This window comes from Odocoileus virginianus, chromosome 1, assembly GCF_023699985.2.
Source record: "Odocoileus virginianus isolate 20LAN1187 ecotype Illinois chromosome 1, Ovbor_1.2, whole genome shotgun sequence".
Taxonomy (NCBI): domain Eukaryota; kingdom Metazoa; phylum Chordata; class Mammalia; order Artiodactyla; family Cervidae; genus Odocoileus; species Odocoileus virginianus.
This window is the reverse complement of record NC_069674.1, coordinates 5,213,951-5,238,771: the sequence shown is the minus strand read 5'-3', so window position 1 is coordinate 5,238,771 and position 24,821 is coordinate 5,213,951. Positions and strand designations below refer to the sequence as shown.

At 43.6% G+C, this 24,821-nt stretch overlaps 1 protein-coding gene across 2 annotated transcripts in view; it reads left to right on the top strand.

Moving 5' to 3' along the window:
* GALNTL5 (polypeptide N-acetylgalactosaminyltransferase like 5) overlaps positions 1 to 24,821 on the top strand; it is a 57,941-nt gene that overhangs the window by 10,949 nt on the left and 22,171 nt on the right. For both annotated transcript variants that reach the window (XM_020909950.2, XM_020909949.2), the window contains 3 exons: positions 1,703 to 1,823; positions 13,806 to 13,972; positions 19,038 to 19,160. In XM_020909950.2, the coding sequence (XP_020765609.1) occupies positions 1,703 to 1,823; positions 13,806 to 13,972; positions 19,038 to 19,160 (411 nt within the window). The remainder of the gene's footprint in view (positions 1 to 1,702; positions 1,824 to 13,805; positions 13,973 to 19,037; positions 19,161 to 24,821) is intronic.

Sequence of the window (24,821 nt, the reverse complement as noted above, 5' to 3'; positions counted from 1 at the left end):
GGTTCCACTTGCAGGCTTTGACAGCACCCTGTCTGAGAAGGGGACGACAGCGGATGAGATGGTTGGATGGCGTCACCAACCCAATGGACATGAGTTTGAGTAAACTCCGGGAGATGGTGATGGACAGGGAGGCCTGGCATGCTGCAGTCCATGGAGTCGCAAAGAGTCAGATATGACTGAGCGACTGAATTGAACTGAACCGAACTGTCTGGGATTTACAGGAGGTAACAAAGAAATCAGGAGCCCACTGTCTCCTTCCTCCTAAGACCCCTAGCCAATCTGCCCCCTTACCTCCATCTTTCAGAGAACCCCTTGCTTATCTGCTGTGTCATGCCAAGGATTTTTTTAGGTGTAAGAAAGAGGACCTAAAAGAAATGGGGTCACTGATTTTTGATAGGAACCCGCTTTATAAGCAACATAGAATTTATATCAGTTTTGGAAAACATTCCTCAGGCAATGGAAAAGACAGTTCATTCTCCCATAAACAGAGCACAATATAAATCTACTAAGGAAACTTAACTACTTACATTATTCAAGTTTCTGACTTTTTCTCTGATTCGCAGTTGTTCTTAAAAATTTTCATTTCTGTTTATTTGTGGCAGTATATATTGATATATTTAACAATTTTTCCTTAAGTAGTTTATTGCAGCATTATTTGATGTCTACAAGATCATGACTATTAAATCTTTATTGTAACTTATTGTAAGTATAAAATGACTTTCTGGGTTGTCCTTCCAGTGAATTCTATACTTTAAAAAATATTTTGACTCCTGTGTTCTTTGAACATTCTTCCACTTTTAACCATTTTAGTTCATCTTATTTATCTTTTATGGTTTCATTTTGGTTTTTATTACCATCTAAGAGTTTTTATCATTTTTTTTTTTTTTTTTTTTTTAGTTTTTATCTTTTAATGGGAAATTCCCCTGGAGAAGGAAATGGCAACCCACTCCAGTAGTCTTGCCTAGAAAATTCCATGGATGGAGAAGCCTGGTGGGCTACAGTCCGTGGGGTCACAAAGAGTCAGACACGACTGAGCAACTTCACTTTCTTTGACTTTCTGCCAACTTTATTTATTGTTACGACTAATGGGCTTTCCTGGTGACTCAGTTGGTAAAGAGTCTGCCTGCAATGGGGGAGACCTGGGTTCAATCCCTGTGTCCCGAAGATCCCCTGAAGAAGGCAGTGGCAGCCCGCTCCAGTATTCTTGCTGGAGAATCCCGTGGACAGAGCAGCCTGGTGCGCTGCAGTCCATGGGGTCACAGAAAGTCAAGACTCGACCGAGTGTCTAACACCGCTGCTCACTGCTGTGTTGGCTGTCCTCGGTCATCTTATTGTATTCTCTTAAACAGAGTTCTGGAAGAGGGACTTTAGCTCTCACCTGCCCTAAACCCCTCAGTCAATATAGCTTCACAGGACGGTTGTGAATCGTGATATGACCAAGGAGGCCGAGCACATACTTCTCTGGAGAGACTGAATGACTGAGGGTAACTCATTGTTCAGGTTTTGCTAAGGGCTCTGCTTTGAGGTGTGTGAATCTTTTGATTTTAACCTTATCATCTGGTGCAGGTGACAGGTTTAGGTTCCACAAAAACTACTCTGACGTGTTATAAAAGGAGTGAATTCAGGATATCTTTGTCATTGTCCTTTATCAATGTGACGGTGGTAAACCTATACTTATGTGACTTAACACCTTTTCTTTCAGGTGAGAATTTTAACTATTCAACCCCAGAATTTATACATGGATATTCAACATATGGATTTAATCCCATTATCAGTAAGAACTTGGGCCACTACAGAAACGTGCCAGATACCAGGAATGTCATGTATGTTCCCTCTGATATTTTTTTTTACATATTACATATTAGTTTAAGATATACAGCATACTGATTTGATATTTGTATATATTGAAAAGTGATCATCACAGTAATCTAAGTAACACTGATCACCATACCCAGCGGCTTCCCCAGTGGCTCAGAGGTAAAGAATCCACCTGCAATGCAGGAGACACTGGTTTGATCCCTGGGTCAGGAAGATCCCCTGCAGAAAGGCATGACAACCCACTCCAGAACTCTTGCCTGAAAAATTCCGTGGACAGAGGAGCCTAGTGGGCTACAGTTCATAGAGTCGCAAAGAGCCGGACAGGGCTGAAGGGACTGAGCCCAGCACAGGAGCACCATACATGGATACAATTTTTTCTTCCCTTGTGATGAGAACTTTGAAGATCCTCTTTCCTAGTAACTTTCAAATACGCGATACAGTGTCTTCAGCTACAGTTGCCATATTGCACCTTACATCCCCATGACATTTATTTCACAACTGGAATTTTGTACCTTCCTTATCTCCTTCACCCACCTCTGGCAACCACCAGTCTGTTCTTTGGATCCATGAAGTTGTTTTTTTTTGGGGGGAGGGGTACTGTTTTTTGTTCCTTTGTTTTAGATTCTATGCGTATGTGAGATCATGTGGTATTTGTCTTTCTCCGACTTGTTTCACTTAGCAAAATGCCCTCAAGATCCATTCACGTTGTTGCAAATGGCAAGATTTCCTCCTTTTTAATGGACGAATTTTATAGATAAATATAGATGTATAGATCATATTTTCTTTATCCATTCACCACTCATAAATACTTAGGTTGATTCCATGTCTTGGCTCTTGTAAATAATGCTATAATGAACATGGTGGGGGGTACATATATCTTTTTGAGTTAGTGCTTTTGTTTTCTTCAGATAAATACCCAGAAGTGAAATTTCTGGCTCATATGGCAGTTCTATTTTTAATTTTTTGAGGAACTTCCAGTACTGGTTTTCTATAATTGTTGCACCAATTTACATTTCCACCAATGATGCACAAGGATTCCCTTTTCTCCACATAACCCCAACACTTGTTACTTATTGGCTGTTTGATAAGAACCTTTCAGACAGGTGTGAAGTGGTATGTCATTGTGGTTTTGATTTACGTTTTCCTGATGATTTGTGACATTGAGCATCTTTTCATGTGCCTGTTGCCCATCTGTATGTCTTCTCTGGAAAAAAAAAATGTCTCTTCTGATCCTCTGCCCATTTTTAAATCCGGTTGGTTTTTTTTTTCACTATTAAATTGTGTGACTTCTTTACATATGTTAGATATTAACACCTCATCAGATATATGATTTGCAAGCATTTTCTCCTGTTCAGTAGGTTGCCTTTTTGCTTTCTTGAGGGTTTCCTTTGCCGTGCAGAAGCTTTTTGGTCTGATATAGTCCCACTTGTTTATTTTTGCTTTTGTTACACTTGCTTTTGGTGTCAGATCTATAGAAATTCAAGACTGATGTCAAAGAGCTTACTGCCTATCTTTTCTTCTAGGAGATTAATAGTTTTAGGTCTTATATTCATTTAATTCATTTCTTGTGGGTCTTCATAGAACCGTTCAACTTCAGCTTCTTCAGCATTACTGGTTGGGGCATAGGCTTGCATTACCGTGATATTGAATGGTTTGCCTTGGAAACGAACAGAGATCATTCTGTCGTTTTTGAGATTGCATCCAAGTACTGCATTTTGGACTCCTTTGTTGACCATGATGGCTACTCCATTTCTTCTAAGGGATTCCTGTCCACAGTAGTAGATATAATGGTCATCTGAGTTAAATTCACCCATTCCTGTCCATTTTAGTTCACTGATTCCTAGAATGTCAACATTCACTCTTGCCATCTCCTGTTTGACCACTTCCAATTTGCCTTGATTCATGGACCTAACATTCCAGGTTCCTATGTGATATTGCTCTTTACAGCATCAGACCTTGCTTCTATCACCAGTCACATCCACAACCGCGTCTTGTTTTTGCTTTGGCTCCATCCCTTCATTCTTTCTGGAGTTATTTCTCCACTGATCTCCAGTAGCATATTGGGCACCTAGTGGCCTGGGGAGTTTCTCTTTCAGTGTCCTATCATTTTGCCTTTTCATAGTGTTCATGGGGTTCTCAAGGCAAGAATACTGAAGTGGTTTGCCAGTCCCTTCTCCCGTGGAGCACATTCTGTCAGACCTCTCCACCAGGACCCGTCCGTCTTGGGTGGCCCCACAGGGCATGGCTTAGTTTCACTGCGTTAGACAAGGCTGTGGTCTGTGTGATCAGACTGGCTAGTTGTCTGTGATTGTGGTTCCAGTCTGTCTGCCCTCTGATGCCCCCTTGCAACACCTACCGTCTTACTTAGGTTTCTCTTACCTTGGACGTGGGGTATCTCTTCATGGCTGCTCCAGCAAAGAGTAGCTGCTGCTTCTTACCTTGAAGGAGAGGTATCTCCTCATGGCCGCCCCTTCTGACCTTGAACGTGGAGTAGCTCCTCTTCGCCGCCGCCCCGACCTCCGGCGTGGGGTAGCTCCTCTTGGCCGCTCCTGCACGTCGCAGGAGCCTGCACTCTCGGTCGCTGCCTCTGACCTTGGGCAAGGGGTAGCTCTTCTCGGCTGCGCTTCTGCAAGTTTCGTTGCAGCCGCCATGCTTCTGCGAGGTCCATCGCAGCTGAAGTTGAACAGTTCTATGAAGACCTACAAGACCTTTTAGAACTAACCCAAAAAAGATGTTCTTTTCATTATAGGGGACTGGAATGCAAAAGTAGGAAGACAAGAAACACCTGGAGTAACAGGCAAATTTGGCCTTGGAGTAGAGAATGAAGCAGGGCAAAGGCTAACAGAGTTTTGCCAAGAGAACACACTGGTCATAGCAAACACCCTCTTCCAACAACGCAAGAGAAGACTCTACACATGGACATCACCAGATGATTAACACCAAAATCAGATTGATTATATTCTTTGCAGCCAAAGATGGAGAAGCTCTATACAGCCAGCAAAAACAAGACTGGGAGCTGACTATGGCTCAGATTACAAACTCCTTATTGCCAAATTCAGACTTAAATTGAAGAAAGTAGGGAAAACCACTAGACCATTCAGGTATGACCTAAATCAAATCCCTTATGATTTTACAGTTGAAGTGAGAAATAGATTTAAGGGACCAGATCTCATAAAGTGCCTGATGAACTATGGACAGAGGTTCGTGACATTGTACAGGAGACAGGGATCAAGACCATCCCCATGGAAAAGAAATGCAAAAAAAGCAAAATGGCTGTCTGAGGAGGCCTTTCAAATAGCTGTGAAAAGAAGTGAAAAGCAAAGGAGAAAAGGAAAGATATTCCCATTTGAATGCAGAGTTCCAAAGAATAGCAAGGAGAGATAAGAAAGCCTTCTTCAGTGATCAATGCAAAGAAATAGAGGAAAACAACAGAATGGGAAAGACTAGAGATCTCTTCAAGAAAATCAGAGATACCAAGGGAGCATTTCATGCAAAGATGGGCTCAATAAAGGACAGAAATGGTAGGGACCTAACAGAAGCAGAAGATATTAAGAAGAGGTGGCAATAATACACAGAAGAACTGTACAAAAAAGATCTTCATAACCCAGATAATCATGATGGTGTGATCACTCACCCAGAGCCAGACATCCTGGAATGTAAAGTCAATGGGCCTTAGAAAGCATCACTACGAACAAAGCTAGTGGAGGTAATGGAATTCCAATTGAGCTATTTCAAATCCTGAAAGATGATGCTGTGAAAGTGCTGCACTCAGTATGCCAGCACATTTGGAAAACTCAGCAGTGGCCACAGGACTGGAAAAGGTCAGTTTTTATTCCAATCCCAAAGAAAGGCAATCCCAAAGAATGTTCAAACTACAGCACAATTGCACTCATCTCACACACTAGTAAAGTAATGCTCAAAATTCTCCAAGCCAGGTTTCAGCAATACATGAACTATGAACTTCCAGATGTTCAAGCTGGTTTTCGAAAAAGCAGAGGAACCAGAGATCAAATTGCCAACATCCGCTGGATCACTGAAAAAGCAAGAGAGTTCCAGAAAAACATCTATTTCTGCTTTATTGACTATGCCAAAGCCTTTGACTGTGTGGATCACAATAAACTGTGGAAAATTCTGAAAGAGATGGGCATACCAGACCACCTGACCTGCCTCTTGAGAAACCTGTATGCAGGTCAGGAAGCAACAGTTAGAACTGGACATGGAACAACAGACTGGTTCCAAATAGGAAAAGGAGTACATCAAGGCTGTATATTGTCACCTTGCTTATTTAACTTATATGCAGTGTACATCATGAGAAACGCTGGGCTGGAAGAAGCACAAGCTGGAATCAAGATTGCCGGGAGAAATATCAATAACCTCAGATATGCAGATGACACCACCCTTATGGCAGAAAGTGAAGAGGAACTAAAGAGCCTCTTGATGAAAGTGAAAGAGGAGAGTGAAAAAGTTGACTTAAAGCTTAACATTCAGAAAACTAAGATCATGGCATCTGGTCCCATCACTTTATGGGAAATAGATGGGAAAACAGTGGAAACAGTGTCAGACTTTATTTTTTGGGGCTCCAAAATCACTGCAGATGGTGACTGCAGCCATGAAATTAAAAGATGCTTACTCCTTGGAAGGAAAGTTATTACCAACCTAGACAGCATATTAAAAAGCAGAGGCATTACTTTGCCAACAAAGGTCCATCTAGTCAGGGCTTTTCCAGTGGTCATGAATGGATATGAGTGTTGGACTGTAAAGAAAGCTGAATGCCAAAGAATTGATGCGTTTGAACTGTGGTGTTGGAGAAGACTCTTGAGAGTCCCTTGGACTGCAAGGAGATCCAACCAGTCCATCCTGAAGGAGATAAGTCCTGGGTGTTCATTGGAAGGACTGATGCTGAAGCTGAAACTCCAGTACTTTGGCCACCTGATGTGAAGAGTTGACTCATTGGAAAAGACCCTGATGCTGGGAGGGATTGGGGGCAGAAGAAGCAGGGGACAACAGAGGATGAGATGGCTGGATGGCATCACCAACTCGATGGACATGGGTTTGAGTAAACTCCGGGAGTTGGTGATGGACAGGGAGGCCTGGCATGCTCTGGTTCATGGGGTCACAAAGAGTTGGACATGACTGAGTGACTGAACTGAACTGAACTGAATTCATTTCTAATTAACTTGAGGGTATGGTATAAGATAGAGATCCAATTTCCTTCTTTGCATGTGGCTGTTGAGTTTTTCCAATTATTGAAGAGACTTTTCCCCACATTTTATATTCTTGGCTCATTTGTTTGAGCTCATTGTTATGTAAATTAATTGACCATATGTATGGGTTTATTTCTGTACTTTCTACTCTGTTCCATTGATCTATGTGTTTGTTTGTTTTTTGTGCCAGTACCATACTGCTGTGATTACTGTAGCAATCTGTGAAGTTTCCAATTCCTCCACCTTTTTGCCAGCATTTGGTGTGAACAGTCTTTTTAATTTTGGCCATTCGAATGCATCTGTAGTGGGATCTCATTGAGGTTTAATTTGCATTTTCCTGATACCTAATGATATTGTGCATCTATTTATGTGTTTATTTGTTATCTGTGTATCTTCTTTACATTTTGCCCATTTTAAATTTAAACTTCAAATATTTTGCCTGTTTTAAAATTGGCAATTAAAAATTAAAATAATAATAGAATTTATTTATTATTGAGTTTGGGAAATTTTTATATATTTGGGTATAAGTCCTTTATCAAATATATGATTACAAATATTTTCCCCTAGTCCATGGTTTGTTTTTTCATTCTCTCAATAGTTAGTACCTTTTGAAAAACAAAAGTTTTTAGTTTTAATGGAGTTCAATATTTTTTATAATTTGTTCCTGCTTAGCCCAGGATCACAAAAATTTTTCATTGGATTTTCTGCGAAGATGATCGTGACATCTGCATCCTTTCCAATTTGGATGCTTTTCTTTGACTTAACTTATCACACTGGCTAAAATCTCTAGTACAGCATTGAATAGACAACCTTGTTGTGTTCTTGATCTTAACACTCAGTTTTTCACCAGTAAGTGTGATGTTATTTTTAGGCTTCTCATATATGTTCTTTTTCAGGTTGCAGAAATTCTCTTCTTTTCCTAGTTTGTTGAGAGTTTTTCATCAGATGGATGTTGGATTTTGTCATATCTTTTTCTGTGCATTGAGATGTGTGTATCTTTAGCTTGTAAAGATGGTAAATTATGTTGATTTTCTAATGTTAAATAGAGGCTACATTTATGGGATATTCCCTACTTGGTCATGATGCCTTATCTTTTTCATATATTATTGCATTTGTTTTTGCTGAAATTCCAAAATTTTGTTTGGAATTTTACATCAGTGTTTGTGAGAGCGCTATTGAACATCCTTGTCTGGTTTTATCATCAGAGTGTTGTTGGCCTTGTAGAATGAGTCGGGAATTATTTTTTTAGGATTTAATTTTTTAATGTTTGTGATTGATTTCTGCTAAATACCTTACACTAAAGACATTTCTTTCCCTTCACTTGAAATTTTCTCCTTTATTTATTGACATTAATTTTCCTTTCCTTTCTTTAAAAATGGTTCTTCTCATGGATGTGTCACAATAATGCCAGAGGATTCTGGAGGAGCAACAGAATTGCTCTGTTGGTAGCAAAGTCCACTTCTGGCATATTCAATGACTGGCCAAAGCTATGTCAATTGAGAGTGGGTTTAGGATTTTATTCTAATCAGAAATGACTGCTAAATTCTATCAAATAATTTCTTAGCATGATCACTATGGCTTTCCTCCATCAAATTATTGATAACTTATGTTGAGCCATCCTTACATTCCTGAAATAAACTAACCTTAGTTATACTATTTTTCTAAAATGCTGTTTTATTTGATCTGCTAATATTTTGTCTAATTGTTTTGACCTGTATAAATTAATTAGTTTGTATCAGTGTTCCTCAGAGGTCTACAATTTCTCTGTGAAAATTTAAAAAGTCTGTGTCCTTGGAGATGTGAGCAGTCATATAATACCTAGTAGCACTGGCTAGTCAGGGCTTCCCCAGTGGTGCTAGTGGTAAAGAACCCGCCTGCCAGTGCAGGAGGTGGAAGAGATGAGGGTTTAATCCCTGGGTCGAGAAGATGCCCTGGAGGAGGGCATGGCAATCCTCTAGGATTCTTGCCTGGAGAATCCTGTGAACAGAGAAGCCTGGTGGGCTACAGTTCATGTGGCAGCAAAGAGTTGGACATGACTGAAGTGACTGAGCACCCAAGCACTGACTTGTCTAATTTAAAGAAACTTTCCTGTAACAGGAAGCACACACGTTGTATGTAGTGATTTCATTTCAGCAAAACACAACCCGAAAGTAAAATTAGTTTAATTATAATTTAACTGTTTTTAGCTGTAATTTACTAATTTTTTTTTAACAATTTTATTTATGGTTATATAAGAGCTTATAAGAGGCTTCCCAGGTACTGCCAGTAGTAAAGAATTCACCTGCAATGCAGGAGACACAAGAGATGCAAGTTCGATCCCTGGGTAATAAAGATCCCCTGGAGAAGGAAATGGCAACCTGCTCCAGTATTCTTGCCTGGAGAATTCCTTGGACAAAGGAGCCTGGAGGGCTACAGTCCATGGGTAACAAAGAGTCAGACATGACTGAGCACGCATCACCACCACCACCTCCAAGAGCTTATAAACACAAGATTGAGTTTTGTTTGCATATGCATATTTGGGAAACATTAAGGTAACTGAAATCATCCCTGGAGGGCTGACAGTTTTTTTCTTCTGAGCCTATGCAAGACTCAAGTTTAAGAAACTCTGCTTTGTTTTTGTTCTTTGAGTTACTGTCATCAGATTTTTATATCAAATTTATACTAGTTCCATAAAATGAATTTGTATGTTTTCTCTATATCTCTATGCTCTAAAATCATTAAAATACCATCATTATGTATTTCTTATTTTGAAATGGAACTTGTCTGGTAATTATGAAACACTGCTCCATTTTCTGCTGTCAGACATGGAACAAGTTTAGTTTTTTCGAAGGTTATTGATTGCTCTGCTCAGGCTTTCTATTTCTAGGGTCTATTCAGAACTATCTATTTTAATAAAAATCTACTTCATCTACTTTCAGATCTATTGGCTTAAAGTCACACATCCTGTTTTCGTAATTCTCTTTCACCTTTTCTGTCACCTTGCCTTCATTCTCATTCTTATTGTACATTTTTCTTCTCGATTTCAAAAGCTGGATAGAAATGGGTATATATTAGTCATCGTCCAGAAAACTTTTGCTTTGATTTATCAATTTTACTTTTTTTGTCTTCTAATGCATTAGTTTCTAGTTGCCTTTCTAGGGTTGTTTCTTCTTTCTTTTGATGTATTTTTGTGGTCTTTTTGCCCTTCTATAAGATTAAAATAGTTTATTTCATCTCTTCCTTAGATGATAATAACACATTTGTAAGTATTCATTTTATTCTGATTAGGATTCAGCTATATACATTAGGGTTTTTTTAAAAAAACAGTTCTTTGGTAATTGGCTGTGCTGGGTCTTTGTTGCTGCGTGTTCTTTCCCTGGTTGTGGCGAACAGCGGCTACTCTCTAGTCGTGGAGGATGAGCTTCTCACTGTGGTGGCTTCTCTCGTTGCAGAGCACGGGTCCCAGGTGCTCGGCCTCCCGTGGTTGCGGCTTGCAGGCTCCAGAGCACAGGCCCGGTAGCTGAGGCACGTGGGCTTTGTTGCTCCCCAGCGTGCGGGATCGTACGCTTAGAGGATTGTCACTCCGTTTAGTGCCCACTAGAGCCTTCCGACTCAGAGTGTGGTCTGAGGACCTGTAGCACTGGGAGCCCCTAGAAGCGTGTCAGCCCCCCTGAATGCCAGGCCTGACCCCAGACGTACTTAATCAGACTATGCATCTGGAAAGAAGCTCAGGAATGTTTCTGCGCATTAAAGTGCAACACTCTTCAGCTGGGTTGGCAGGGCTGCTGTAATAAAGTACCATAAACTGGCACACTCCAATGACAGCGGTTTGTTGTCTCACAGGTCTCTGGAGGCTGGGAAGTCAGAAACCTTGGTCGGCAGGGTTGGTTCTTTTCTGGGCTGAGGGGAGGATGGTTCAGGCCCCTCTCCTTGGCTTAGAGACGGCCCTTTTCTTCCTGGGTGTCTTCACATCACCCTGTGTCTGTCTCTGTCCCCAGGTCCCCTTTTTGGAAGGACATCAGCCTTATTGGATGAGGGCCACCCGAACGACCTCTCACTCATTACAGCAACCCCATTTCCAGATTGGGTCGTACTCTGGGGTGCTGGTGGTTAGGAGGCCAATACGTGAATACGGAGTAGGGGGACGCAAGTCAACCCGTAACAGTCCTGCTTTAACTAGACCTTTGGGAACCGTGTTAGCGAAGCACAACATCAGCTAACTGTGGACAGCCGAGCACTTGTCCAAATGACCTTCACCCTGAAAAGAAACGTGTTTAGGCCCAAAAGGTTTTCTCTACAGAAAGACCACAGCAACATTCAGCAATTAATTTTGGAGAAACCCATACACATTAGGTTTCTCTTAGCTGTTTACACTCATGTGATGTGAATTCAGGCTCCTTCAGTATCATTGTCTCATTCCTCTGAAGGGGCTCAATTTGTAGTTTTCTCAAAATGATGAACTTGGACTAGATAGAATATTAGAGATGTGATCCAGTAGCCTGAATTCACCATCTCTCTCATTCTTGGAGTTATACCCTCACCCCCTGCCCACTCCCATCTCTCACCTCTTTACTCTTTGATGAGGCAGTGATCTTAGGCTTCCCAGGTGGCACCAGTGACAAAGAATCCGCCTGCCAATGCAGGAGACACAAGAGATGTGGGTTGGATCCCTGGGCCAGGAAGATCCCCTGGAGGAGGAAAGGACATCCCACTCCAGTATTTTTGCCTGAAACTGTTTGCGGTTGCAAACAGTCAGACCCGACTGAGCACACATTCACAAGGCAGTGATCTTACTGGAACGTCAGCCTGTTAATCCTACCTGTTTCTGGGAAGCCACATTTTCTCATCTGACGATTTGGACCACATGAGACACACGGCATTCACCCCCCTGGCTGCCCCCTCAGGTCATTTCTTGATTCTGTCATCTCATATTCTCTTCCCTTCCAGCACGATGTCCGTTTCCACCCAGTAGGCACGGCTTCTGTATCTTCATCTAGTCTTGGATAAAAACGTTGACCAGGACAAGGTCCTCTTCTTCCATGGTGACATCAATCCACCAATATCCTGAAGGTCTGTCCAGGATCCCAGTGGGGCTTCTGCCCAGCACCTCCTTCCCTGGTGTTTCCCACCCCACCCCCGTTGTCGCATGGAGTGACTTTCTATTTTGACTCCACTGTCTGGCCACAATTGATTAGCCCAGGAAGGGGCACCTGAGCCAAACTGAGCTAGTGAATCCTTGTCCTGTGAATGTGGGGAAAGGAGGAAGTCTTAGCAGTTTCTCCTTGAGTGCTGGACTATTGGGCATGCTGACATCAGCGACATAGCCATTCTGTGGGAGTAAAGAACAGGAAGCAAGCCAGGCTGCAGAGAGAGAATACGAGCCGCATCATGAGACTTGTGTGCGTGTGTGCACAGTCATGTTTGACCCTTTGCAACACCACGGACCATGGCCCACCGGGCTCCTCTCTCCACAGAATTTTCCAGGCAAAAAAAACCAGAGTGGGTGGACTTTTCCCACTCTAGGAGATCTTCCCAACCCAGGCATTGACCTTGCATCTCCTGCACTGGCAGGCAGGTTCTTTACTGTTCTGCCACCTGAGAATCCCATAATGAGCCTTGTAGAATACTTACCACCTGCGGGACTTCCCTGGTAATCTAGTGGCTAAGATTCTGGGGCTAAGAATTCGAGTGGCTAAGGTTGTCGCCTGTAAAACACCATGGACAGAAGAGCCTGGAGGGCTACAGTCCATGGGGTTGCAAACAGTCAGACACGACTGAGTACACGCATGCACAAGGGGTGATCTTACTGGAACGTCAGCCTTTTGATCCTACCCGTTTCTGGGAAGCCAGTGCAGGGGGCCCGACTTCCAGCCCTAGGCAGCTAGACCCCGCACGTCACAGCTAAGAGTTTGCATGCCCGAATGCTGCAGCTGCAGAACCCATATGCCGCAAGGAAGACTGAAGATCCAGCGCACCACAACTAAGACCCAGGGAAGCCAAATAAATAAATATTAAAGAAAGAAAAGACAAGAGCAGTAACGGAGCATGTTAGACTGACTTTCAAACCTCTAGTTAGAATTGCTCTTCAATGCTCCAGGATCATGCCTGTCACCAGGTCCTGTGGGACATTTGGGTCCCCTTTACAGCGTACCTCTTTCTTAAGCTTAAGCTAGTTCCAGTTATCATTTACAACCAAAATATTTCAAAATACAACCCAATAAGGTAGCAATCCAAACAATGCTTAATAGCTAAAAACTAATATTACTAAAATTCAGAGTCCATATTTCTCTCAAGTGCACAAAAAAATAATAAAACATTTTTTGCCAGATCCTTGGAAGAAATCTAATTACACCATCTCCATTATTACATTTCTTTGTTGCAACAGACTATACAAGTGTAGAAATAGCACATGGATTTTCTTTGAAGATAGGACAATAAAGTTAATTTGAACCTTTTAATGTGTATAAGCTTATTAATTGATTTTTATAATAGAAATGAAAATATAGGTATAATTTATGTTTATACTATATTCAAAGTAGGACTAATTTTATCAAAACAGAGTCTCAGGAAAAAGCAATTATGACAGGCATTAAGAAGGGGGGAATGATTTAGACAATATTAGAACAGCATAAGACGTTTAAAGAAATTTTTGTATCTTAATTTTTGTGTTTTAAAAGTACTGTCATCTTATCATCATAATCATAAATTAAAAGAATAAAGAGGAAAAATTTGTATAAAGTGTTTCGACGAGTCCTCAAAACATCTAATGCTTTTAGATGAATCATTTTCTTCCTCTTTCTGCAGGTGTCGGAAAAAAACGTACCCAGCCAAACTACCTACTGCCAGCATCATCATTTGTTTCCACAATGAAGAATTTAGTGCCTTGTTTCGAACACTGTCCAGCATCATGACCCTCACTTCACAGTATATCCTTGAAGAAATTATTTTGGTAGATGACATGAGTGATTTTGGTAAGAGAGAATGCTAACCATCTTTCTAATCATCTTTGAAGTCAGTGCTATCTCTGTGGCACTTGAGTTATTTTATACAAAAAACATTTTTGGTGGGTGTCGAGGCAGGCACTACTTTGGAGCACTGATGGTGATGTGAGAGTTTGGTCCCTGACCTTCTGGTTGGGCTAATGGAGTGGCTAGCACTTCCTTGAGATAAACGTAGGGGCAAGCCGGTCTTTAGAGGTCATGGATGATGTTGAAAAAGTGATGTCTTGGATGGGTCAACAACAAGCTTTTACTGTATAGCACAAGGAACTGTATTCACCGTCTGGCGATAAACCATAATGGAAAAAAATATGAAAAAGAATATGCATAACTGAATCACTACAGTAGAAATTAACAGTAGAAATTTCTGTACCGTAGAAATTAACACAGCATTGTAAATCAACTCTACTTCAAGAAAGTAACATTTTTTTCAAAAGTGACATCTGAACTGAGATGAGTTGGGATTACATAGATGAAGGGGAAGGAAAAAGTATTTTAGGCAGAGAAAATGGCCCAGAGGCAACAGAAAATATGGTGAGTTTGGAATAGTTTTTTATTTTATGTAGGGTGTGTGTGTGTGTGTGCGCTCAATCGAGTCCTCCTCTTTGCGGCCCCATGGACTGTCACCCACCAGGCTCCTCTGTCCATGGAATTTTCCAGGCAAGAATACCGGAGTGGGTTACCATTTCCTCCTCCAAGAGATCTTCCCCTCCCAGGAATCAAACCTGTGTCTCTTGGGTCACCTGCCTTGGCAGGCGGATTTCTTTACCACTGCATCACTGGGAAAGGACTCACGTAATTTATGTATGAGCATAGTTTTAGGAGGGATGGGGTGGGCATAAAACCAGAAATGTAAAAAGGTAGCCCCTCATGAAGACATTGTTTGAATTTTATTTGGAGAAAATGGGGAATGATTCCAAGACTTAATGTAGGGTAATGACCCAACCCAGGTGCTTTACATGAAAGAATTCTAATCACACCAACTACACTTCAGGGTTTATTCCTTCATGTTCACTGATTTTAAAGAACTAGAACACTAGAACAAAATCTTTAGAGCTCTGTTTAGCATTTGAACTCAGTTGTCTATTTTACAACTTAATTCCAAACTTGAGGCAAGCCGAGAGGACCCAGATAAAGGATAAGCTCTCTGGGGTCTGCAGGTTGCCTGTGGGGTTCTTTTCTCATGGAAGCAATGCATGCATATTGGATACTACCTAAAGGTCTACCTAATCTACTGTGAATCTGACCCACTACAGGCTGGGACAGAAAAAAGAGGAGGAGAAATGGAAGGAAGAGGAGCAGGCAAGGGAAGAAAAGAAGAGGAGGTTTACCCTTGGAGAAGCAACCGAGATGCATCAACTCAAAAGTGAAATGGGGTCTTCCCTTGTGGTTCGGCAGTTAAGAATTCACCTGCCAGTGCGGGGGACACAGGTCTGACCCCTGATCTGGGGAGACCCCACATGCTGCAGGGCAACCGAGCCTGTGTGCCACAACTACTGAGCCTGGATGCCTAGAGGCCATGCTCTGCAACAAGAGAAGCCACCGCAGTGACAAGCCCGCGCACTGCGAGTAGAGAGTAGAGCCCTGCTCGCCACAAGAGAGGAAGCCTGTGCACAGCAAGAAAGACCAGTGCAGCCAAAAAAAAAAAAAAGTGGAATGGAACTCAAGCTAGTGTCAGCTCCATTTAGGAATTTCACTCATTGGCCAGGCACTGTATGCAGGTCAAGAAGCAACAGTTAAAACTGGACAAGGAACAACAGACTGGTTGCAAATCAGGAAAGGAGTACGTCAAGGCTGTATATTGTCACCCTGCTTATTTAACTTATATGCAGAGTATGTCATGTGAAATCCCGGGGCTGGATGAGGCACAAGCTGGAATCAAAATTGCCAGGAGAAATATCAATAATTTCAGATACGCAGATGACACCACCCATTATGGCAGAAAGTGAAGAAGAACTTAAGAGCCTCTTGATGAAAGTGAGAGGAGAGTGAAATAGTTGGCTTAAAGCTCAACATTCAGAAAACTAAGATCATGGCATCCAGTCCCATCACTTACTGGTAAATAGATGGGGAAACAATGGAAACAGTGGGAGACTTTATGCTTTTTGGGCTCCAAAATCCCTGCAGATCGTGACTGCAGCCATGACATTAAAAGATGCTTGCTCCTTGGAAGAAAAGCTATGACCAACCTAGACAGCATATTAAAAAGCAGAGACAATACTTTGCCAACAAATGTCCATCTAGTCAAAACTACGGTTTTTCCAGTAGCCATGTATGGATGTGAGAGTGGACTACAAAGAAAGGTGAGCCCAAGGAATTGATGCTTTTGAACTGTGGTGCTGGAGGAGACTCTTGAGAGTCCCTTGGACTGCAAGGAGATCCAACCAGTGCATCCTAAAGGAAATCCGTCCTGAATATTCATTGGAAGGACTGATGCTGAAGCTGAAACTCCAGTACTCTGGCCACCTGATTCGAAGAACTGACTCATTGGAAAAGACCCTCATGCTGGGAAAGTTGGAAGGCAGGAGGAGAAGGGGATGACAGAGGATGAGATGGTTGGATGGCATCACCGACTCAATGGACATGAGTTTGAGTAAGCTCTGGGAGTTGGTGATAGACAGAGAGGCCTGGTGTGCTGCAGTCCACGGAGTCACAAAGAGTCAGACACGACTGAGCGACTGAACTGAACTGTGTAGGACCCACCTGAATGCGAGGAGTCCAGTGCTGTTCATTTCTGGTTTTGTGCGTGGGAGGGGATGTGGAAGGATGGCTAGGTTCCTCATCTGGCTGAACAACACATCTGGCCACATGTGGGGCAAAAGGCCCCAGTAAAGCCATGAGCAGGCAGCAGGGGGATCTTTGCTGGACTGTGAAGTCTAACATCTCACCCAAAGGATGAAGATCCTGCCATGGACGTGCAGTCCCAGGAGGACTGAGGAGCTCCCCAGGGGCCCCAGCCTTTCAGAACTATGCCGAGAGTTCAGAGACACACCTGGAGATCTGCCCAGATGTTCTTCAGGCATCAGAGGACTCGCCGCTGATGGCTGAGAGATGGTTGGACCAGACACTCTGCTTCTCCGGGATCCACAGCCACCTGATGGGTGATCATTTCACCCACACCACCAAGGAGCTTAGTCCTGGACCCACACAGAACCTCAAACACAGGAAATGCAGGAAATGGGGTGTTAGGTGTCCTGATGGTGCTCAGGGTTGAAGCACCCCCACTCTTAACCCACGATGATTTCCTGTGGGCTCTAGGAGAACTTTCTTGAACTGAAGCTAGTCTTTTCTGGCTCATACCAGTGGGTACTGGTGATGGAGTCCCTCAGCTTGGGATGGCAGGGGCTGAGAGCCTAGACAACCACCTCCATTGAGTCACACGAGAGGCATGTCCAGGGCCGACCTGCTGCCATCCACCCTTCTCATAGTCCTGGTCCCTCTTGGCTGCACACAAGCAGCATGGCCATCTCCTGAATGACTCGAAGCCTCCACTTCACATCAGTGAGGACCGCTGCCAGAACAGCCTGTCTCCTCCCACGGCTGCCGCACAGACTTCCTCTGAGTCCTGGACGGTGGAGGGCATTTGTAGGCATCCGATCTGAGATGCTGCCCCTACCCTGCAAGGGTGGCTGTGCAGCCTGCAATCTGCCTCTGAGCAGGGCCCTGGCACTCTATTCACAGACAACGAAAGAGATTTCTTTTATTCTTCTGCCAAGACTATAGTGAACCTGCCTGTATTGACCCCCAGCCCCCAGATTCTCTGACCTCTGAGGCGTCGGTATCCGTCTCACCAGAGACTGACTCCTTCATTGTCGTTCAGTCCCTAAGGCATGTCCGACTCTTTGTGACCCCATAGACTGCAGCACACCAGGCTCCCCTGTCTTCCACCACCTTCCAGAGTTTGCTCAAATTCACATCCGTTGAATCGGTGATGCCATCCAACCATCTCATCCTCTGCCACCTCCTTCTCCTCTTGGCTTCAATCTTTCCCAGCATCAGGGTCTTTTCCAATGAGTAGGCTCTTCACATCAGGTGGCCAAAGTATTGGAGCTGCAGCTTCAGCATCAGTCCTTACAATGAATATTCAGGGTTGATTTCCTTTAGGATGGACTGGTTGGGTCTCCTTGCAGTCCAAGGGACTCTCAAGAGTCTTTTCCAGCCCCACAGTTCTAAAGTATCAATTTTTCGGCGCTCAGCCTTCTTTACGGACCAACTCTCACATCTATACATGACTACTGAAAAAAAAAACATAGCTTTGATTATGCAGACCTTTGTGGGCAAAGTGATGTCTCTGCTTTTTAATACACTGTCTAGATTGGTCATAGCTTTCCTTCCAAGAAGGAAAGGACCTCCTTTATCGTCATCATATTAACCTCTGAGTATTGAGTGACTGTTATGTGTCAGACTCTGTGCTTGGTGATATATTTCTTCTTCTCACTGCAGGCCTGCAAGGACTATGTTAGATCTGCCTTCTCACTGATGAGAAAGCTAAGACTTGAGTGGTTGATAACCGGCCTGGGGGTTAGTACCCCCAGGCACAACTGTTATAAATAGAGTCAGAATGCTCCAAAGCACCATAATATATGCTTTTTTCTATTAAAATTTTAATAATGATATATTAAAATAGAGGCATTTCATGGATTTCTCTGGTGGTCCAGTGGTTGGTACTCTGTGCTTCCAATGCAGAGGGCATGGGTTTAATCCTTGGTCAGGGAATTAAGAGCCCACATGCCACAAAATGTGGCCAAAATGTTAAAAAAAAAAAAAAAGGAGTATTTCACTAGCAACACAGAAGAATATTCACAGTTGATTTCAATGCTGAATCTCCTTTTGTTCACGTTTTGTGCACATTTTGTGCATGTTCATTCAATCAAACTTTCTTTTTTAAGTTTGGAACATCTGCAGAATAGCAGTTTTTAAGAATCAATCGAAATTATGAGAAACTGGTTTAATTTCTCATAATTACGAGAAAGTGGTTTAATTATGAGAAACTGGTTAATATACTTTGCAGTTGTCCAATGTTGACTCTTTTTTCCAGATGATTTGAAAGAGAAACTCGACTATCACTTGGAAATTTTTCGAGGAAAGATTAAATTAATAAGAAACAAAAAGAGAGAGGGGCTGATTCGAGCAAGGATGACCGGAGCATCACATGCTTCAGGTATGAAGGTTTTGCTCCAGACAGGACCCCATGTCTGTGTCCCAGAGGTCTTCCTGCCCATGTAGAAACCATCCTCACGTGTCTCCATGGCATAAACAGAAGAGTGGGAATATATTTCAGTCTTATGAGTCTTTAATCTTTGACTCTGAAAGTATTCTGCTTCAAGATGTTAATTTGTTATTTCAAATAGAAGACAAATAGAAGTTATCCATTGTTGGGGGGGTGGGAGGCATAAGCTCAGCCTCCTGTTACAGGACCAGCCCCCCAGGTACAGACACTGGGATGGAGTTGTACATGCAGGGGGCCCCCCAGGAGGGCGTGGCCTTGGAGTGAACACTCCAGAAGATCCCAAAGCTGGGGGACCTCCTGGGGCAGCTTCTCGTGAAGGGAGGTCTCAGCCGCCAGGAGCAGGGGATCCCATCTGGCCTCCGGCATCCCTTGGGACAGCAGCCCCGTCCTCCACTAAGGGCAGTTCCTGAGCTGTGAGACACGGGATACCAGCAAGGGAATGAGTCCCGAGGGGAATCCCGATGATCGAGCTTCCTGGAAGCCCAGGTAATCAGAGGGCTGTTCCCAGAAAATTAACCTAGGACCAAAGGTGAGGGGTGATGTTTAAGGGTCCGGCCATGTGGCAATCTGAGGAAATGTCTCCCTTCCTTAGCAAGGCTATTTCCTTATTGAGTAGAAGGCCAACTAAAAGCAAAATCGGAATTTTTTTTTTTTTTTTTTGTCTATTTTGGCCTGATCAATTGAGACATTGTCTTACTTAACTGCATTGCTCAGTCCTGTCCAACTCTATGGACTGTAGCCTGCCAGGCTCCTCTCTCCATGGGATTCTCCAGGCAAGAAAACTGGAGTGGTTGCCATTTCCTTCTCCAGGGGATCTTCCTGGCCCAGGGATCAACCCAGGTCTCCTGCATTGCAGGCGGATTCTTTCACTGTCTGAGCCACTGGGGGAAGCCCTCTACCAGATAATACGTAGGAACTGTCCAAAACTCAGTACAAACCACTAAAATGGAATGATGTGTGTCTTTTCAGAACGTTGATTCTATGCATTAATATGCATGTGTGTGTACATATGTATGTGTATATATACACACACGTACACATAGACACACACACATAGATTTAAGGGCTTTTAAATATATGGAATTGTACTATCTCTCTTGTTCTGAGACTTCCTCTTTTCATTTCAGTTTAATGTTTTGTAGCTTTTCCCATGACAATGCCTGATAGTTACCTCAGTTTTTGTTTCCAGAATAGTATAGTATTCCATATGGATTTCATAATTTGTGTCAGTCAGTCAGTTCAATCGCTCAGTCGTGTCCAACTCTTTGCGACCCCATGAATCGCAGCACACCAGGCCTCCCTGTCCATCACCAACTCCCGGAGTTTACTCAAACCCATGCCCATTGAGTCGGTGATGCCATCCAGCCATCTCATCCTCTGTCGTCCCCTTCTCCTCCTGCCCCCAATCCCTCCCAGCATCAGGGTCTTTTCCAATGAGTCAACTCTTCACATCAGGTGGCCAAAGTATTGGAGTTTCAGCTTCAGCATCAGTCCTTCCAGTGAATACCCAGGACTGATTTCCTTTAGGATGGACTGGTTGGATCTCCTTGCAGTCCAAGGGACCCTCAAGAGTCTTCTCCAACACCACAGTTCAAAAGCATCAATTTTTCAGTGCTCAGCTTTCTTCACAGTCCAACTCTCACATCCATACACGACCACTGGAAAAACCATAGCCTTGACCAGATGGACCTTTATTGGCAAAGTAATGTCTCTGCTTTTTAATATGCTATCTAGGTTGGTAATAACTTTCCTTCCAAGGAGTAAGCATCTTTTAATTTCATGGCTGCAGTCACCATCTGCAGTGATTTTGGAGCCCAAAAAAATAAAGTCTGACACTGTTTACACTGTTTCCCCATCTATTTCCCATGAAGTGATGGGACCAGAGGCCATGATCTTTGTTTTCTGAATGTTGAGCTTTAAGCCAACTTTTTCACTCTCCTCTTTCACGTTCATCAAGAGGCTTTTTAATTTCTCTTCACTTTCTGCCATAAGGGTGGTGTCATCTGCATATCTGAGGTTATTGATATTTCTCCTGGCAATCTTGATTCCAGCTTGTGCTTCTTCCAGCCCAGTGTTTCTCATGATGTACTCTGCATATAAGTTAAATAAGCAGCATGACAATATACAGCCTTGACATAGCCACTTGTCCTTTCCTGACTTTTATTTTTTACAATTACTGAAAAAAAAAATTGCACTGGCAATTTTTGTACTTACACCTTTGTGGAAATTAATGCTTGCACCTATGGGATAAATTCTTAAAAGTGGAATTGCTGGGCCGAAGGGGAGTCTTATTTTAAATTTTGATGGATGGTGCCAAATTGTCCTAAAACAGATGGCACCAATTAACAGCTCCATCACAAGGTATAAGAGGACCCTCTCCCTGGAGCCTTGCTGACACTGGTTATTTATTACCAATCATTCTGTGCTGTGCTTAGTCGCTCAGTTGTGTTTGACTCTCTGTGATCCCACGGACCGTAACCCACCAGGCTCCTCTGTCCATGGGGATTCTCCAGGCAAGAATACTGGATTGGGTTGCCCTCCTCCAGAGAATCTTTCTGACCCACGGATCGAACCCAGGTCTCCCTCACTGCAGGCAGATTCTTTACCATTTGAGCCACCAGGGAAGCCCAATCATTCTAGTCTTTGACGAAATTTTGGTCAAAAAGCTGTATCCTTTATTTTCTTGGCATTTTCTTGACTACTAGCAACAGGGAGTATTTTTTCATATTTTTATAGATTGTTTATAGATTTTTCTATGAATTTGGTCTGTTCATATCCTTTGTCAGTTTTTTGATTGGGTTGTTTGTCCTTTTGTTATTGATTTGAAGGTGCCTTTGTGATATGACTCCTGTGTTATATATATATACACTGCGAATATCATTCCCCAGTCTGTGGTTGCTCTTCCCATCTTTGTTGATGGTGTCTTGCGTTGAACAGAAGTCTTAGTCACTCAGTTGTGTCTGACTCTTTGTGACCCCATGGACTGTAGCCTGCCAAGCCTGCCAGGCTCCTCCATCCAGAGAATTCTCCAGGCAAGAATACTGGAGTGGGTTGCCATTTCCTTCTCCAGGGGCTCTTCCCGACCTAGGGATCAAACCAGAGTCTCCCGCATTGTAGGAAGACTCTTTACCATCTGAGCTACCAGGGAAGTTGAACAGAAGTTTACCAAAAAATCCGCTTCCTCTTGCTGGGCACAGGGCCGCGCAGGACTCTCCTGCCTTCCTTTCGGTAGGAATGGCCCATGACTGTTTCAGCCACATTTCCTGACCAAGGCGTGCAGGAAGTTGGTTTGTTCCCCTCCACTCTGTATTTCCCTTCTGGCTGACGAGGGTAGAGCTAAATGAGTAGAAAGAAACTTTGACTGCATAGGAGCTGTTGTGCATTTTGGAGGTTTACTTTAAGGGCCAATAGCTTTGGGACTTCCCTCGTGGCCCACTGGTTAAGATTCTGAGCTCACTGAGAGCTTGGGTTCCATCCCTGGTGGGGGATCTAAGACCCTACGTGCCACATGGTGCCACCTAAAAGGAAAAGTAGAAAGGAAGAGAGAAGTGAAATTCATTTAAAAAGTCATGGCCGCTAGCTTTAACTTAATAATGAAATAATCAGATTCATCAATATTTTTCTTTATGATTTTTATGTCTCTAGTTTGAGAAGTTCTTCCTTACTCTAAGATCCTGATGATATTCTACATTTTAAAAAAATGTTTGCTTTTCACGTTGCATTATTATTTTTTTTTTCAATTTCATTCATTTATTTTTGGCTGCACGGGTCTTTGTTGTTGCTGGGCTTTCACTAGTCGTGGTGAGCAGGGGTACTCTTTAGTTGCTGTTGGCAGGGTTCTCGTTGCAGCGGCTTCTCTTGTGGCAGAGCTTGGGCGCTAGGCCTGTGGGCTTCGCTAGCTGCGGCCCACAAGCTTACTTGCTCTGTGGCAGGTGCAATCCTCCCAGACCAGGGATTGAACCCGTGTCCCCTGCATTGGCAGGCAGACTCTCAACCCCTGGACCACCAGGGAAGCCCTGCCCTCATCACTCACCTCGCCTTGCGCTCCCCTGGTGTTACTGACCTCTCGCTGCTCCTCAAACATGCCAGCTTTACTCCTATCTCAGAGCCTTTCTTTGCGTGTGATTTTCCCACCTAGAATGTTCCTCCTCCAGTCCCCTGCGTGACCTGTTACTTCACTTTTGTTCAGGTCTCTGGTTCAGTGGCATGTTATCAGAAAGGCCGTTCGAAATCACCCTGTACAAAACAGCGAGGTCCTGTTCTTCTCTATCATCCTGCCTCTGATGGGGTTTTCTTGGTAATATTTATGGCTGCCTGTCCACTCGCCCTTGTGGGTGACGCTGCCTATGTGATGACCGAAGCTGCCCTCAAACTGAGACAGCTGTGATGAGTCTGTGCTGTGTCCTTGGCAGGAGGGCAAATGACCCCTGCTGGGTGGGTTTAACTGCATCAGGAAGAAATCGAAGGCTAGAGTTTTGCAAAGTGGAGAAAAATTGAGAAAGAGAAGCTCTAATTAGATGGCCTGAATAAAAAGGAAAGGGGACTTTTTTGCATGGGAGCAGAAATGTTATGGTTTGGAAGCAGCCATAAGTAGCTAGGAAATGCTGGCATTGTCCTGAACCCAAGGATTCTTGTGGTCAGGGAGGACGAGGAGAGACTTTCTATGAGAAACAGCATCTTCTTGGGAGAGTCAGGGTTACATCAGACAAGGAGGTCTGCAGGAGAACTTAGTGCAGGGAAATTTATTTTTTTAAGGGTTTTGTTTTTTAAAAGAGTTTTACTTATTTTTGTCTGTGTTGGGTTTTCCTTGCTGTTTGAGGGTTTTTCTCTAGTTGCAGCGAGCAGGGGCTATGCTCTAGTTGTGATGTGTGGGCTTCTCATTTCAGTGGCTTCTCTTCTTGTGGGGCACAGGCCCTAGGGTGTTGGGACACACGGGCTCAGTAGTTGCTGGTCAGGGGCTTAGTTGTTGTCTTGCTGAATCTCAGCGTGCACACCCTTCACTGAAGCCAGGGTAGGCGAGGTGCGGGCAAGGAAGCCGAAAGGAAACTCAAGGAGCCGAAGCAACTGCAGACACGTTTATTCTCTCCTGACCGGCCCAGCAGCTCCAGCAGCAGACACGCTGTGTTCTCTCATGGTTGACCCAGCGGACGCAGCCATAATGCAGCCTCAGAGGCCTTTCAGGGGGAGCTTACAGAACAAAAGTGGCCCGTGGCCAAGCAGGGACATCGTGATGCACACACACAGTGCTACAAGTGATCTCAGCTATTACAAAACCATGCATCTGCAAAATGTGGGGTGAGAGCAAGAGGCATGGGGCGAGAGAGCCTGACCACCTCCATCCTGGCTAATTTGCTCTTTCCCTAAAGTTGCCCAGTAACATGTGGAATCTTCCCAGACCAGGGATGAGCCCATGTCCCCTGCATTGACAGGTGGGTTCTTTACTGGACCACTAAGGTAGTCCGGAAATGTACTTTGAATAAGGGAACTGTGGACAGAGTGAAAGGGTAGTCCACAGTGGAACAGGGGGCTTGGGGGAATAAATACAAGGCAGTCTGGCAATGAGAATGCAGCCCCTTCCACTGAATTGGCCTG